The 18,691-nt window shown below is 39.1% G+C and overlaps 1 protein-coding gene across 14 annotated transcripts in view; it reads left to right on the forward strand.

The window, feature by feature from the left end:
* Positions 1–18,691, forward strand: part of nrxn3a (neurexin 3a) — a 1,637,233-nt gene that overhangs the window by 448,171 nt on the left and 1,170,371 nt on the right. For all 14 annotated transcript variants that reach the window (XR_007933698.1, XR_007933699.1, XM_051920149.1 and 11 more), the window contains one exon: positions 11,839–12,268. Coding sequence is in view for 12 of the 14 variants with exons in the window: in XM_051920149.1 (XP_051776109.1) it covers positions 11,839–12,268 (430 nt within the window). In the remaining 2 variants the exon portion in view is untranslated. The remainder of the gene's footprint in view (positions 1–11,838; positions 12,269–18,691) is intronic.

Raw genomic sequence — 18,691 nt, forward strand, 5'->3', positions numbered from 1 at the left:
GAAACATTTGATGAGAAGTTCTCAGCTAAGAGCAAAGTGTCAAGCATTTGAGAGAATATTTGACAGAGAAATTGAGTTTTAGCAAAAGGAAATTAGTGAGGATGTTGTGCTTAAATAGGCAAGAGGCCATCAGCAATAACATTTGTTAAAATGATGATCCAAACCAAAATCAAAAGTCAAAACAGGAGAAGAAAGACTATTACCAAAGAATACTACAAAGAAAAGAGACTCTCCCTAACTAGAACTTTGTTTTTGAATGCTTCTTCAACCCAGAATTAGGATAACAAAGTATTGATGCCACCATCTTATATAGTGGTGTCACTTCGATGATTGCCTTTCTGGTTGTTAACATATAATGGTGAGTGTGTTAGATCAGGTGCTAGTAAGCAGCATGACAACCAACAACAACATGGCAATGACTGTGAGAAACCGCACAAAATTGTAATGATCATTAAAATGATAAATGATTAAAATGATAATAATTACAGAGCAACAAAAGGTTGCCAAAAGGCATCACATAGGTTACAAGGAACAGCTTGTTATTGCCTCTGTGGTACTCCAGCAGGCATGCAAAAAATAAATAAATAAATAATAAACAGAACTGTACACACATGATTAATTGATTACAAAAAAGCATTGGAGAGTGTCTCACACACATAGCTAGTACAAATATTACACTTATACTATGTACACTTCTGATTCATTCACTCCCTACAGATGCTAATGGGACAATGGGGAGCAACACGACATGTATATATCAACAGCACATTAACACACAGAGACTCAGTTTAAAGAAGACAAGGTATCTGAAAAGGAAGACTCACTTAGCCCTCTCTAGTTCTGCCTCACTCTCAACTCGTTATCAGACAGATTATACAATACGCAATATGGATACAAAGTCAAAACCCAACACCAACAACACGCTCAAATCTGTTTTATATGGATAACATGAATATATGTTCCAAAACAAACAAATAATTTAAAAAAGTTAATAGAAAATAATTGAAACATATTCACAAGACATACATATGGAGTTTGGACTGGACAAATGTAAAACATGTAGAAAAAGGAATCCTCAGAGAGGGTAGTTATACTTTTAAAAATAGCAACTGGATCGAAGCCATGGCAGATGGTGAGCTATACAAATACCTTGTGTTCCAAAGCCTACTTATAACAACATAAATTTAATATACCTTTACACAAAATATATATATTGAATTGCATCTTTCACAAATACTCAAAACACACCTACAGGCATGCCATATAATTAGAGCCATCAATACATACATTATACCAATATTCATGTATGACTTCACAGTTATGCATTGGTCCGAAAAAGACCCAAAAACAGCCCCAAAGAAATACACGAACACTGCAGTGGAACCTCAGTTTGCGAGTGTTTTGCAAGACGAGCTAAAATTTTTAATAAATTTTGACTTAATAAATGAGCGAGGTCTTGCAATACGAGTCGTATGTACACGCTTTGTCTGCTGAGCATCATGTGATCACAGCTGAGCTGATGGTGGTTCTCTCTCTCTTGCTGCGGGATTGTGGGTAATCGTCTCCTATTCTCTGTCTTAGTCGGCGTGCCTCACTCATATAGTCAACATCCGTACGCGCGTATACAGTTTACTACAGCATTGCGACTGTGTGTGTGCTCTGTGACGTGCGAGTCCCCGTCTTGCACCCCAAAACACGAAGCAGAGTCTCAGTACTTTAGCACCACCAGATTTATTCAGCTTGAAACAGCAACAGCGCAGTTATTTATTGTAGCGGGATCTGCCACTCTCCTATACACAGACACAGTAGTCAGGCATGGCTGTGGCCAAGCAATACTGTGCCCTGCGTATTTATAATGTTCCTTGTTCCTTGGATCACCCATTGACGGCAGGCGCTTATAACATTTCCGCGATCTTTTCAGATTCGCTTTTACGGTGAACTGCTACAGCACAAAACACGAAGCAGGGTCTCAGTACTTTAGCACCACCAGATTTATTCAACTTGAAACAGCAACAGCGCAGTTATTTATTGTAGCGGGATCTGCCGCTCTCCTATACACAGACACAGTAGTCAGACATGGCTGTGGCCAAGCAATACTGTGCCCTGCGTATTTATAATGTTCCTTGTTCCTTGGATCACCCATTGACGGCAGGCGCTTATAACATTTCCGCGATCTTTTCAGATTCGCTTTTACGGTGAACTGCTACAGCACTGGAAGACTGTAATTGCTTCGGGGCTCTCTTCTGTGTGTTGTCCCGTTGGGTGGAATTCCACAAGAGTTTAGAAAGTCACTCACACCAGCCATGATTCTTTTCAAAGGTAAAGTGCAGGTTAATTTGTTTTATGTATTTTTACTTTATATTTTGTATTAATCATTTTTATATGAATAGTTTTGGATTGTGGAATGAATCGTCTGAGTTTCCATTATTTCTTATGGGGAAATTCTCTTTGATACACGAGTGCTTTGGACTGCAAGCACGTTTCCGGAACGAATTATGATCGCAAACCGATGTTCCACTGTACTCCTAAAACACAAACAACACCACCACAAGCAGCCATAGAATGACTCACAGTTCCATGAGCTCAGAAAGTAAGGGGTCTTATAGGTCTAATTAATTTATACAATAATTTAATTATTAATAATTTAATAAAATTCTTACACATTAAACAGCATTCATCATCATTACACAAAGCAATATTTCATGCAGACACAAACTACACACCACTTAACCTATTGTATATGCTACAAAAAAAATCCCAGAGGACCACACAGTTTAAAACACAAATGTAGACCCAGAAAAGATTGCATTCTCATGAACTTGATCAGTCTTGTGTGGATATGATTACATCAAAGTTCTGGCTAAGCAGTGGTGATGTTTGTTGAGACAGAAGGGTTTATACTTGCCATTCAAGATCAAGTTATAACCATGAGAAACTACAAAAAATATATTCTTAATTACACTAATATTACAGACGGTACATGTGGATACGGCAACAAGAAACAATCCAACACTTCACATCAGCAGAAGGGAAACATTAAACATCAAGAATTGACAGTACAACACAAACTAGTAGACACACTAGTTAGCCACGCTTCTGTCATTTTCAATGCTGCATCCCCCCAACCTGTTATAAAGCTTCCTCCACTTCTCTCTGTTCTGTCCCACTTTCTCCAGGTTTCTTCCCCATGCTTCTCTGTGTCTTGCTTCCTTTATCACCATATCTTAACACCTCTTTTTCTGCCCTCCTGTTCTTCTGCTTCCTACTGGAAACCATCTTTCCACTCTTCTTGTTGTCCATTCATCATCCATGTCCTGCCCCTCTTTTCATTCTCAATATACCAATTTCACTCAGCCCCGGCTGACTAGTCTTTTCTCTCGATTCCTTGTTATTAATTTTTCTTGGCCATCTTATTCCAATAATCCTTCTCAAGCATCTTTGGTCAAACAAGTCTAGTCTTCTCTTAATTGTTTGGCTAAATTTTCCACTTTCAGCTCTGTACAAGGCTATGGGCACTACTAGTGTGTTGTAGACCCTTCATTTTGTCTACAGTTTGATTTTTCTGCTACTCTAAAGTCCTCTTTCTAAGTATACAAACAGAGCTCACACCAAAAATAAATCTCTTTGTCACGTCCATCTAACAGATGCTTTAAGTCTCAATCTTGCTTCTCATGTATGTGAATCTGCCTACTTTTTCCAGCTCCTCACCTTTATAATAATAATAATACCAACATGACAATTTTAAGAAAACATAACATTAACACATTTTCATAACTTTCAACAGATGTGTACTGTTAGAAAGGCATTTGGACCTTTAACTACATCAGGTTGCATTTTTGGATTAACTTACTTTCTGTGTTGTAGCTTTGGAAACTACACCTGTGCGTTTAACATTTTAAAAGTTAGAAGCTACAACTGACATTATGTTGTGCTCAACTCACAAATTGATATTTTTCCAGTATTGCTGTAGCCAAAATGAGATTGATTAAGCCACTGTGATAGTTCTTCAATAAAGTAATCATAAATGCTGGAGTAGGCTCTGGCCCTCCGTTAACCTGAACTGAATTAAATGGGTTCAGAAATTAAAATGATGGATGAAGTTACTCAGTAAATGAAAGCTCAAAAAACGACACTGTGTGTTAAACCCACCAGAGTGTAAAATAATTTAATATATGCATCCAAATGAAAAGATTACCCTAGAATCAGGCAAAGACTACGACCATATTTCATCAGGGTTACAAGCTGACATGCAGTGCCACCCCATGTGAAGTGTACTTTTCTGTGAGCCTGTGGAGGTGGCATGATGACTCAACTCCTTTTGTTTTCTGTCACGCCAAGGACACAGAGGAGGCCCACCATCTGTGTTTAGTACATGACAGTTCATTTACAGATTCAGCAATAATCCACTAATGCTTGTCTTAGAAGTCCAAGGAAAAAATTGCTTGTTGCATGGTTTTACGTGTTAGTGGCTAACATACACAGGAACTGGCTAATCTCTAATTACTGTACCATGAAATGATTAGAAATGAGAAGCTTTATCAAATCTGTAATAGTTGTTGCTGACAAAAATGTGACAGTTTCTTCATTGGCTATCGCTTCAAATTTCTGTCCATTAAGACGCATAAAAAACATTATTTTTGCTGCCTTACTGACCTCGTGCGTCTCTTCCAGTTTTTGTGCTGTCTGGGAAGGTTTTTCAGTCTCCAGCCTGCATATAATGTTATGCCATTTGTGTTTACTGGCACATCTGAATTACTCAAAATGCTGGCTTTCATCCATCATTTGAAGCTTTTGATGCCAGTATTTTCTGGAAAGGATGTTTCTTTATGGACGCCCTCCTCCTAAAGGGGTTGCAAGAAGTGTTTTATATCCCTGGCACAAGAAACACAGGCATACATGCTGAACTATCTTTTTCAAGATTATTACAGTTTATTTTATACTGCACTTACAAAAGTGGGTAGTATCTGGAAGCAGTATTAAAAGTGTTGCTCCTTTCTTTATATAGTGTCTTCAAGGGAAACCTTTCTAACTGTTTTTTTTTTTTTCTTAATTTACATACTTAACTCACCTAATCCTGTTTTAAGGCCCTGTCACATTAGATGACTTTGCCAACAATTTTCAGTCATAGCCTTCAATTACATAATCTTACCAGTTGGTGGCACTCTCCCATGAAGATCAGTCATCTCGTCTGTCATGCCCGGCGACTCACTCCAACTACTCTGTGAGTTGCTTTGGCAAAATCACAAGGATTCATTTTGTCTTCAGTCATAGGTGTGGGCTCTCTGTGCAAGAGAGCTGACAACCAATGAATGCTCATCTGGAAGCAGAATGCACAGAATAATGCAGAATGCATAAAATGCAGCGACAAGGAAAAAGGAACACGCAGAGCCTTGGTCCTCATATACAGAAGAGAATCTCGTCTGTCTGATGACTTGTGTTTTATATACCATGACAGAATGGAAAAAATAAAAAAGGGCAGAGAGTGTCTGAAATCAGTTTAACTGTTAACCTTTCATACAGCACAGGCTCCATCAGGCAGCATGCTATTAGCTGTCAGAATAAAGGGTGAGCATAACTGTGGGCTGGCGACAAGTCCAATAACTATAGTTGGCAAGTCTGCCATACCCCACGACTTGAAGCTGTGTACTTTGACATCAGCTTTTAGAGACTCATTGAGTCAGGCCTGCTTCAGTAATGCTGACTTAAAGCAGGAAACAATTTTGAATAGGGTACCAATCCAGAAAAACGGCACACAGGACCAGTCTCAGGGTTGCCAATTAAATTGGTTTATTTCTATTAAATTGATTCTTAAGAAGTACTTATAGTATAAGCCCAGTGTGTTATGCAATATTAAAATACATCCATCCAACCATCCATCCATTTTCCAACCCGCTGAATCCGAATACAGGGTCACGGGGGTCTGCTGGAGCCAATCCCAGCCAACACAGGGCACAAGGCAAGAACCAAACCTGGGCAGGGTGCCAACCCACCGCAGGACACACACAAACACACCAAGCACACACTAGGGCCAATTTAGAATCGCCAATCGACCTAACCTGCATGTCTTTAGACTGTGGGAGGAAACTGGAGCGCCCAGAGGAAACCCACGCAGACATGGGGAGAACATGCAAACTCTATGCTTTTTACTGTGGTTACACTAACAGTGCGGGGTTCTGAAAATCAGAGAAACTGCTTAATGTGCTGTTACAGTAATGTAGTTACTTATAATACAGTCCGACAAATCAACGAAATTCTTCTTGTGCTGAAATAATGGTATGTACGTTTGTCTCATACTCTTTTCATTTTCATATAACATAATGCTAAACCTGGGCGGCAGTGGGTAGTGCTGCTGCCTCGCAGTTAGGAGACCCAGGTTCACTTCCCCAGGTCCTCCCTGAGTGGAGTTTGCATGTTCTCCCCGTGTCTGCGTGGGTTTCCTCCGGGCGCTCCGGTTTCCTCCCACAGTCCAAAGACATGCAGGTTAGGTGGATTGGCGATTCTAAATTGGCCTTGGTGTGTGGGTGTGTTTGTGTGTGTCCTGCGGTGGGTTGGCACCCTGCCCGGGATTGGTTCCTGCCTTGTGCCCTGTGTTGGCTGGGATTGGCTCCAGCAGACCCCCGTGACCCTGTAGTTAGGAATATAGCGGGTTGGAAAATGGATGGATGGATTACAGTCAACAGAAAGATATTAAACTTAGAAGCGGTATGCCATACCCATCTATCCATTTTCATATCTGCTTAACTGACTTATGAGAAAGAGTGAGACTTGTGGCTGTGACCAATGCCGTGGCAGATGCCACTGCAGTTTCCTGCGAGCACATGGAGTTCTAGACCCCTACAAAGTCAGCCACAAAAATATATATTTAATTTTTACAAAACTGAAAAAGGTGTTCTGTACATTTTTAGGCTAAACGAAACAGTGAACAACTGGTGTGCCGTGTCAAATGATGTAACAGGCAACAGATGGGTGAGAGTGAGAAAATGTGCAAGAAATTGCTAGTAGATGACGAACAAATCTCTCTTGTTAAAAAATAAATAACTAAGTGCAGCCCAAATGAAGCAACTGGAACAACAGTTCACTGCCAAACTGCCAAAGACATCTATGATTAAAGCATCAGTGGAAAAGGAAATAGGCCAAGTCCTGCACTGTATTTCAGGTGAATCAAGCGTCACAGCAAGTGTGACAGAAAAGGCTTCTTCTTCTTGTCCTCATTGCCCAACACTTCCCATTGCAGACGACCACGTGCAATATAACAGTCCCGGGCAAGGTGGGAATAAGGACATGCAGTGTTTGAATAAAAATAAGTAAATGACAATATTGAGGTCTCCAGATGTTTCATTATTATATGTTAATGTCACAACAGTTTTCGTGTGAACTTTAATAAGTTGGCCAGGCATAACGCTGCTTTAATTTATACTCTAAACATTTGTTTTTTAGTTTCTGACTTGAGCAGAGAACACCCATGTAGTGTTTTCTGTGGGCCAACGGAAAAAAAAAAAAAAACACTTAATAAATATAAGAAATTGCCAAGGATTTCTTAGGTTCCTGTTAGTACAGGTTTTGGGTTCACTGTGTTAAGGTTTTTTCCTATATATTTTCCCTACACATATTTTTAGGATTAACAGTTATCATCCAGTTTACCATGTCCTGATGTGGTTTATTTAATTTAATTTTATTTTATTTAACCATCACCAGCCTGTGCCACTAACATAACTATGGATGAATCCATGGATTCATGCTGTTGACACTAAGTTCTCAACCTACCATTTTCAAGTTACAGCATAAATCGAGATTCTTTCAAACAGAAAATTAGATTTGCCCATTCTTCTGTAATCTTTCTTGTTAAAAGAGTCTTAACAACCACAGAAAGACTGCTTACTGGATGTTTCAGGTTCCAAGAAGGCATCTGTTTCTAAAATGCTGGAACCACCACATCAGGTACCAAAATTCTAACCTTGTTCCAATTGGCTTAGATAAGGCATCTTGGACATTATAATGATTGGCTGAGCTACAGGTAAGCCTGTCAGCCATGTCTGCATGCTATATCCAGGGTAAATTGAGCATCATCCCCGTGATTGGCTGTTTGGAGGAGCAGGTTATTTGCATCAATGAGAAGGTGTATCTACAAAAAAGTGGCCAGAGAGAATAGCTGTTGTTCCAGACGTCGTAATGAAAATGAACCTTTGAACACAATAAGATTATCTGACAGTTGAACCTTGAAAATAATAAGAAATGTAATGAACATTTGATTAAAAATTAATTATGGAATTTCAGAATCATTTGTAATTTTGTTTGCATAAAATCACGATTTCTGAAAGTGCCTGCTAGCAGATGTCTTCAGCATGAGAATCTAGAAACTGATGTTTGTTTGCAATGCAGTGGTAAGGCTTTCAATGAAAATATGAAATGTAATAGCTGATTCCCAAATTCTACTATATATTCCACTTATTCATGTTTGTGGAAGTCATTAAAATAAAGGGCAACCACATATATATTGGATATGTGTGTTGCTTGCTTTGAATTGTTCTTATTTTCTATTTCTATATTCTATTTCTATTAACTGGCTATTGAAACAGCAGTTTTACCAGAGCTGTGGGACATCAGCCACTTGACATACAGTCATATGAAAAAGTATGGGAACCCCTCTCAGCCTGCATAATAATTGACTCTCCTTTCAACAAAAAAGATAACAGTGGTATGTCGTTCATTTCCTAGGAACATCTGAGTACTGCGGTGTTTTCCGAACAAAGATTTTTAGTGAAGCAGTATTTAGTCGTATGAAATTAAATCAAATGTGAAAAACTGGTTGTGCAAAAATGTGGGTCCCCTTGTAATTTTGCTGATTTGAATGCCTGTCACTGCTCAATGCTGATTACTTGCAACACCAAATTGGTTGGATTAGCTTGTTAAGCCTTGAACTTCATAGACAGGTGTGTCCAATCATGAGAAAAGGTATTTAAGGTGGTCAATTACAAGTTGTGCTTCCTTCCCTTTGACTCTCCTCTGAAGAGTGACAGCATGGGATCCTCAAAGCAACTCTCAAAAGATCTGAAAACAAAGATTGTTCAGTCTCATGGTTTAGGGGAAGGCTACAAAAAGCTATCTCAGAGGTTTCAACTGTCAGTTTCAACGGTAAGGAATGGAATCAGGAAATGGAAGGCCACAGGCACAGTTGCTGTTAAACCCAGCAGGTCTGGCAGGCCAAGAAAAATACAGGAGTGGCATATGCGCAGGATTGTGAGAATGGTTACAGACAACCCACAGATCACCTCCAAAGACCTGCAAGAACATCTTGCTGCAGATGGTGCATCTGTACATCGTTCTACAATTCAGCGCAGTTTGCACAAAGAACATCTGTATGGCAGGGTGATGAGAAAGAAGCCCTTTCTGCACTCACGCCACAAACAGAGTCGCTTGTTGTATACAAATGCTCATTTAGACAAGCCAGATTCATTTTGGAACAAAGTGCTTTGGACTGATGAGACAAAAATGGAGTTATTTCACTGCAAAAAATGAAATCTTAACAAGCCAGACAATCTTGAAAAGAAATAATAGATCTTGTTTTTCTTATTTTAAGAATAACTGACTTGAGTAGATTTGTATGTGTAAGATATATAATCTCATTTTTAGAAAATTTAACAAGTTAACAAGCTAAACTTTCTCACTATATTGGCAGATAATTTTGCTTGATTCTAATACCTTTTTCTTGTTTTAACAAGAAAAACAAGAAAAAGGTATTAGAATCAAGGAAAATTATCTGCCAACATAGTGAGAAAGTTTAACTTGTTAAATTTTCTAAAAATGAGAATATATATCTTACACATACAAATCTACTCAAGTCACTTATTCTTAAAATAAAAAAAACAAGATCTATTATCTCTTTTCAAGATTGTCTGGCTTGTTAAGATTTCATTTTTTGCAGTGTTGGTCAAAACAAAAAGCACTTTGCATGGCAGAATAAGAACACGGCATTCCAAGAAAAACACCTGCTACCTACTGTCAAATTTGGTGGAGGTTCCATCATGCTGTTGGGCTGTGTGGCTAGTTCAGGGACTGGGGCCCTTGGTAAAGTGGAGGGTCAGATGAATTCAACCCAATATCAACAAATTCTTCAGGATAATGTTCAAGCATCAGTCACAAAGTTGAAGTTACGCAGGGGTTGGATATTCCAACAAGACAATGACCCCAAACACAGTTCGAAATCTACAAAGGCATTCATGTAGAGGGAGAAGTACAATGTTCTGAAATGGCCGTCACAGTCCTCTGACTTGAATATCATTGACAAGCTATGAGATGATTTGAAGCAGGCTGTCCATGCTTGGCAGCCATCAAATTGAACTGAACTGGAGAGATTTTGTATGAAGAATGGTCAGCAATACCTCCATCCAGAATCCAGACACTCATCAAAGGCTATAGGAGGACAGCATGTAGAGGCTGTTATATTTGTAAAAGGAGGCTCAACTAAGTATTGATGTCATATCTCTGTTGGGGTACCCAAATTTATGCACCTGTCTAATTTTGTTATGATGCATATTGCATATTTTCTGTTAATCCAATAAACTTAATGTCACTGCTGAAATCCTACTGTTTCCATCAGGCATGTCATATATTAAAAGGAAGTTGCTACTTTGAAAGCTCAGCCAATGATAAACAAAAATCCAAAGAATTAAGAAGGGGTCCTAAACTTTTTCATATAACTGTATATATTGGATACGTGTGTTGTTTCCTTTGAATTTTTCTTATTTTTAAATAGTTCACAAAATTACAAATTATGTATTTAAATTGTAATGAACTGCATTTTTTGTTTCACTGATGATTTTCACATACATACAACTTATACTTTATTTACTTCTTCTTATAATTGTGATCACTTGAGTGGAACTAAATTAAATGCAGGCTGGTTGATTGATTTTCTGGCCCAGTTTCAAAACACTTTTGGAGCTCTTTGACTGAGGGCCATTTAGGTGCTGGTCATAATACCCTGGATCTCTTATATTGATCCTAGCACTTTTGGGAACATTTTAAAAACCATTTTAAACTCTGTACTGTAGATCACATCAGAGGCAATGAGAAACAATTGATTTTTTTTTCCTGAATCTGCCTCTTTTCGTAGCTTTCTTTTTCAGGCAAAATATTCAAGTGCTGTGAATCCTTAGTCCTTTAGATTCTACAGTATGTTTGCTTGTATGGGTGAAAACATCTATCAGCAAATTCCAGAGAGCGGTAGTGTGAGCTCTATTAACTGGCTATTGAAACAGCAGTTTTACCAGAGCTGTGGGGCATCAGCCACTTGACGTATACTTGCCTAAGTAGTGAAATTCATTGCATTAATCCTGTGACCTCAGACCACCTACAGAGAGTCCATTCCCAAAGTACATAGGATCTGTGAGTTAGTTTAAATGTCTTTCAGCTTGCAGTCAAACCACACTTATTAAAGCAACCTTTTGTTTTGTATTGGATCTCTTTTGCCAAATATAAACTGACGCGAATAACTGTAGTAGTAGATTTAAACCTTGAGGTATGCTATAACATAAATGTTATAGATCTCTCACTGCTGTTACAAGTGATGCTGTGGACTTCTGGCAGGTTATTACCAGAGCAATTGTAATTATGTCAGCTAAATAAAAAGCATTTACTGATCTTTTCATGTTATCTTATTAGACATTGACAATAATAGTGCATTGATAGCATTTATATGATGACAGAATTAACTGCCCTTGGTTTGTCATTAAAATGGAGAACAGTAATGCATTTCTTGATCCGCTGCCATGAAAGTACCATAAGATATGTTCTGATGTACACTTATTATAACTTTTTTTTTTCCCTTCTCTTCAACAGATTGTATACAAAAACAATGACATCAGGTTGGAGCTTTCACGCTTGGCAAGGATTGGAGATCCGAAGATGAAGATCCAAGGAGATGTGGCATTTAAATGTGAAAATGTTGCCACATTGGACCCCATCTCTTTTGAGACTCCCGAAGCATACATCAGTCTTCCCAAGTGGGACACCAAACGGGTGGGCTCTATTTCATTTGACTTTCTCACCACAGAACCAAATGGACTTATTTTGTTTACTCATGGGAAGAGAAAAGATTCCAGCAGTCAGAAGAACACTAAAGTCGACTTCTTTGCTGTGGAGCTTTTGGATGGTAATTTATATTTGCTGCTAGATATGGGGTCAGGAACAATTAAAGTTAAAGCCACACAGAAGAAAGCCAACGATGGAGAATGGTACCATGTGGATATCCAACGTGATGGAAGATCAGGTACATACTTTATTTTTTAAGAATTCAGTTCAGATTTTATGAGACTTAATACTGTTTACATCAGTTGCCACCAGAGAGCTTACACAAAATAGTTCTATGCAAAATTTTTTACAGCTTGTACAAATCCATCCATCCATCCATTATCCAACCCGCTATATCCTAACTACAGGGTCACGGGGGTCTGCTGGAGCCAATACCAGCCAACACAGGGCGCAAGGTAGGAAACAATCCCCAGGCAGGGCGCCGGGCCTAACGCAGCATGTACAAATCATACATTTAAAGCAAAGATATTCATTATAATTTGAAGGAGTTGTGGCAAAGACAGGACAAAACAACTCCAGAACAAAATAAATCTCTGATGCTTCTCAAGAATACCTCACCAGCTTGTAGAGTCGCATCTCATGTTAGACCTTCGGTCACATAGCCTTCTGGTCAGAGATGTTATTTACTATTCTGGATATCAACAGGACATTGAGTCGTCAGTGTGTGGAATATTGTGTTACCTTTTTGTAAAACTTAAGTCATGAAGTCTTTGACATTTTAAATATATTAATATTTCTTAAATCAAAAAGCAATAATAATGTATTCTAATGAGCCTACACATTTGGCTAAATGACCTTAAAGTTTGGAGAATTACTGAAGCTTTAGTCAGCTTCTCTTTCAGCTGAGAAAGGAGTTAGTGTTGCCAAAGGATTAAAAGGAAAAGAAATGAAGACCTCATCGCTGACTAAGAACTTGCATTTGCAGAGAAAGGAAAACAGCAGGAGATAGAATCATAGAAAAAGAAGGAGTTTTGTCAAGTTTAAATAATTGAACTTTACTTGATAAAACGTTTCTGCTTTTCTGAACTTCAGTTATAAAGATCTTGCAGATAATATAAATAGGGAGAACAACTGTATACCTTTACATTTTCAAACAAAGGAAATCTTTCTAAACATGCCTGGAGATATTATTGTTGAGCTGATTGTAGAAATTATTTCATAGGGAAAAACAGGACAACCCTAGTGGTTGCAAAGGCGAAAACACAACAAAACACTGAAGGTGAAATTGGTCAGAATATTGTGCTTTTGTCAGGATCATGCTAGTGTTATTTTTGTGATCATTACTGTGGATGCCAACATCACGTTTCTGCATACACAGCACATTGCTAGAGTGTTTTAATACAGTGCATCCGGAAAGTATTCACAGCGCATCACTTTGTCCACATTTTGTTATGTTACAGCCTTATTCCAAAATGGATTAAATTCATTTTTTTCCTCAGAATTCTACACACAACACCCCATAATGACAACGTGAAAAAAGTTTACTTGAGATTTTTGCAAATTTATTAAAAATAAAAAAATTGAGAAAGCACATGTACATAAGTATTCACAGCCTTTGCCATGAAGCTCAAAGTTAAGCTCAGGTGCATCCTGTTTCCCCTGATCATCCTTGAGATGTTTCTGTATCTTCATTGGAGTCCACCTGTGGTAAATTCAGTTGATTGGACATGATTTGGAAAGGCACACACCTGTCTATGTAAGGTCCCACAGTTGACAGTTCATGTCAGAGCACAAACCAAGCATGAAGTCAAAGGAATTGTCTGTAGACCTCCGAGACAGGATTGTCTCGAGGCACAAATCTGGAGAAGGTTACAGAAAAATTTCTGCTGCTTTGAAGGTCCCAATGAGCACAGTGGCCTCTATCATCCGTAAGCGGAAGAAGTTCGAAACCACCAGGACTCTTCCTAGAGCTGGCCGGCCATCTAAACTGAGCGATCGGGGGAGAAGGGCCTTAGTTTGGGAGGTGACCAAGAACCCGATGGTCACTCTGTCAGAGCTCCAGAGGTCCTCTGTGGAGAGAGGAGAACCTTCCAGAAGGACAACCATCTCTGCAGCAATCCACCAATCAGGCCTGTATGGTAGAGTGGCCAGACGGAAGCCACTCCTTAGTAAAAGGCACATGGCAGCCGGCCTGGAGTTTGCCAAAAGGCACCTGAAGGACTCTCAGACCATGAGAAAGAAAATTCTCTGGTCTGATGAGACAAAGATTGAACTCTTTGGTGTGAATGCCAGGCGTCACGTTTGGAGGAAACCTGGCACCATCCCTACAGTGAAGCATGGTGGTGGCAGCATCATGCTGTGGGGATGTTTTTCAGCGGCAGGAACTGGGAGACTAGTCAGGATAAAGGGAAAGATGACTGCAGCAATGTACAGAGACATCCTGGATGAAAACCTGCTCCAGAGCGCTCTTGACCTCAGACTGGGGCGACGGTTCATCTTTCAGCAGGACAACGATCCTAAGCACACAGCCAAGATATCAAAGGAGTGGCTTCAGGACAACTCAGTGAATGTCCTTGAGTGGCCCAGGCAGAGCCCAGACTTGAATCTGATAACATCTCTGGAGAGATCTTAAAATGTCTGTGCACCGACACTTCCCATCCAACCTGATGGAGCTTGAGAGGTGCTGCAAAGAGGAATGGGCCAAACTGGCCAAGGATAGGTGTGCCAAGCTTGTGGCATCATATTCAACAAGACTTGAGGCTGTAATTGCTGCCAAAGGTGCATCGACAAAGTATTGAGCAAAGGCTGTGAATACTTATGTACATGGGATTTCTCAGTTTTTTTATTTTTAATAAATTTGCAAAAACCTCAAGTAAACTTTTTTCACGTTGTCATTATGGGGTGTTGTGTGCAGAATTCTGAGGAAAAAAATGAATTGAATCCATTTTGGAATAAGGCTGTAACATAACAAAATGTGGAAAAAGTGATGCGCTGTGAATACTTTCCGGATGCACTGTATTTTAGTGACATGCACCTAACATGAAGAGTACCAATATAACCTCTTAGATTCTTTCCTTAATGAGAGATCGGAAAAAATATCAAAATCAGCTATGAAACTGTAATCTGTAACCTATTATCTGTCTCACTATCCATATTATACCTTGTGTATTAAACTCTAATGGCAGACTACCCATTGATTAGGACTGTCTTTTATTTTCACTCATTTACTTAAGGTTTACCTCCAATACAGGACTTCACAAAGCATCCTGAGTCCCTTTAAGGGTCTGCTGTTAGACAAAGAATGAACAATTACATCTTCTCGGCAATGCTACTAATCAATAATCTGACAGATTTATTGAGCTTAAGCTATTACCTAAAAATAAGTTTATTTGCACATTAAGTATAAGCAATATAAAGAATTGTACAACTTGGGTGGTTTTGTTCATTCTTCATTCGGTCATAGATGACAGTTCATAGATGGCCCTTAGTTATGGATTATATCCAGTATTTGTAACTGAAAAATGTAAAGAAAGGTTTCATCCAGAGATAGTACTCCCTGTACGGAGTCCAGCAGATTGCAAGCTCCGGCAGCACCCAAACACTCCATTTTGCAACATAATCAAACTGAACTGAAACTCTTATTGAGAAGGATCTAATAAAAGGCAGCAACTCTATCCTTTCTTCTCACCCAGATTAGGTGCGCTCATTGGGCTTACTATCCAAGATAAGATAAGACAAGATAAGAGGAAAGACGCCTCACGTCTGGACAAACTGGTGAGGAAGGCAAGCTCTATTGTTGGCATGGAGCTGGACAGTTTAACATCTGTGGCAGAGTGAAGGGCGCTCAGCAGGCTCCTATCAATTATGGAGAATCCACTGCATCCACTAAATAGTATCATCTCCAGACAGAAGAGCAGCTTCAGCGACAGACTGCTGTCACTGTCCTGCTCCACTGACAGATTGAGAAGATCGTTCCTCCCCCAAACTATGCGACTCTTTAATTCCATCCGGGGGGTAAACGTTAACATTTAACATTATACATAGTTATTGTCTGTTTTTCACCTGCATTATTATCATTCTTTAATTTGATATTATTTATTGTATCAGTATGCTGCTGCTGAAGAATGTGAATTTCCCATTGGGGATCAATCGATCTATCTATCTATCTATCTATCTATCTATCTATCTATCTATCTATCTATCTATCTATCCATCCATCCATCCATCCATCCATCCATCCATCCATCCATCCATCCATCCATCCATCCATCCATCCATCCATCCATCCATCCATCCATCCATCCATCCATCCATCCATCCATCCACCAGCAAAGTGACTAACTCTTTTACAGTTTCTCAAAACACAGACAGGCTATCAGAGAAGCAGGAATCAACGCTACAAACAGACTGGCAATGTTGTACATTTTAAAGTTTTGCTTTGCCTTTTAGTTTTCCCAGAATACACTTCACTCCTCTTCACTTTGACAAGTGATTTCAGGCCCTGGCCAGAAATCTGTCATTTAAAAGGGTTAAAGTATTCCCTTTGCACTGAGCAACTTGGACAATAGCATATAGTAGATGCAATGTGATGTGTGACGTCAACACAATTCCACCGTAAAAGAAGGAAGCACATTATGTAGTGTCCAAGCTTGGAACACATTAAGTTAAGATTTTAGCAAGCTTTGTCCAAACAAAACAAAGAAAATTTCCTTCAGAATTAGATTACTGGCTTTTAAGCGTGGTTCCATGTTGGAGTTTATTTGATCTTTGTAATATGATGATTTCTTATAGAGTTAATGGTTGTGAAGAGCATTTTATTTGGTAACTGAACACTGCTGTTTCTAGTTAAGATGGTGAAATATAAAAGACATATCAAATCAATCGACCAAGTTGACAAACTTGATGACTTTTCTTCTTTCCTCTCAAAGCAGTGGTTCCTAATCATTTTTTTCTTATGACCCAATTTGACATTGTTGTGTCTTCGGGACACACAATCATTGCAGAGCATCATTCAAGGGATCAGTCCTCCTGCTGATCGTCATCCCTGGTGTCTCTCTTGGAGAATCGTCTTCGATCGTCATCTCGGTTTGCCAATTTCCCTTGGAGAATAGCAAATGCAGGAAACAGCAGAACAATGACATTTGCTTAAGCTGCCTCTGGTGACCCATTTCAAGGCATTCCACAAACCGTTCATGATCCTTTTTCATTCAGTAGTTTTGTGATTCATGATTCAGTGCGACCCAAGGTCAGACATCACATAGTTTAAGAAATGCTGTGTTAAAGAAATGCAGTTGTAAATCATGTCTGTGTTGTGTTTAAACACTGATTAAATAGGATTTTTCTGCCACCCTTTTTGAAACATTAGTATTGACCTTTAAGCCACTGTGCATTAAAACTTGATCAGTCTGCATTCTGTCATATTATGCAGACATACACATTCACAGTTTAATAATTTAAAATTAGCAATTAATACAGGTTGTATTTTGTAGAATGCAGGCAGGAATAAATCTCATATGTCACTACATTACATGTGTTTAATGTATAATAGTAAATATTAAATTATTTTTATTTAATATTTGTTCATGAAATGCGAAATGCCGATTTTTTTTTTTTTTTTGATAATGTGGTCTATGGCATTAATGGCTGTTGCTAGTCATGTGACCATAACAAGTGACATCACATGGTCCTGACCTATGACATCATTACAAGCAGGCTATTTGAGATTGCTGGGAAAACTGAGATGTGTATAAATCGTTTGATTTGCACAAAAAAAACAGCATGTTAGTCAGGAAATGGACTGTTTTTTGGCTTTTCCTAAACGGAGGCAGATGTTTGAACAAAGTAGGGTTCAAAGGTCAAAGAAAAAAAAGTGCATCAGATTCTAATTCAATCCATCCATCCATCCTCTTCCGCTTATCCGAGGTCGGGTCGTGGGGGCAGCAGCTTGAGCAGAGATGCCCAGACTTCCCTCTCCCCGGCCACTTCTTCTAGCTCTTCCAGGGGAATCCCAAGAGACATAGTCCCTCCAGCGTGTCCTGGATCTTCCCCTGGGCCTCCTCCCGGTTGGACGTTCCCGGAACACCTCACCAGGGAGGCATCCAGGAGGCATCCTGATCAGATGCCCGAGCCACCTCATCTGACTCCTCTCGAGAGGTAAAAATGTCATTGATTAGTGGTGGAGGGTCTGTGACTAACTGTTGTTCAATTTCTTTTTTAAACATAAACAGCAACTGTGATAAGTTCCCATCCCAGCTTTTAATATTAATAAAAGCAATGATTTGTTAAAATTATTTAAATAAGTAAGAACTTGGAAAGGAACTAATTTATTGTATAACAGAAATGTGAAAGATGACAGTTACCTTAAGGGTTTCAATTCCAGTCTGAAGATACACTGACGTAAAATGGCTCTTTGGGCAAACTAACACATAGTCATTCTTTTGTATGTTATATTGCAAAGTAATCAACACAGCGCAGACAGTAATCATGCTCTGTCCTTGCTATTAGCGGCCAGCGCGGTCCTCGTTGCATTCCCTGTGGCTCTGATCTTCAGCTGGCAGGTCAACTGCAGTTCCATTTCTAAACCCATCCTATGTTTGTATCACTTAGTGGAGCTGTGCATTTCTTGTGTATTTAAGTAATTCAAACACTGCTTAGCTACAAG

This window comes from Erpetoichthys calabaricus, chromosome 16 (assembly GCF_900747795.2).
Source record: "Erpetoichthys calabaricus chromosome 16, fErpCal1.3, whole genome shotgun sequence".
Lineage (NCBI taxonomy): Eukaryota > Metazoa > Chordata > Cladistia > Polypteriformes > Polypteridae > Erpetoichthys > Erpetoichthys calabaricus.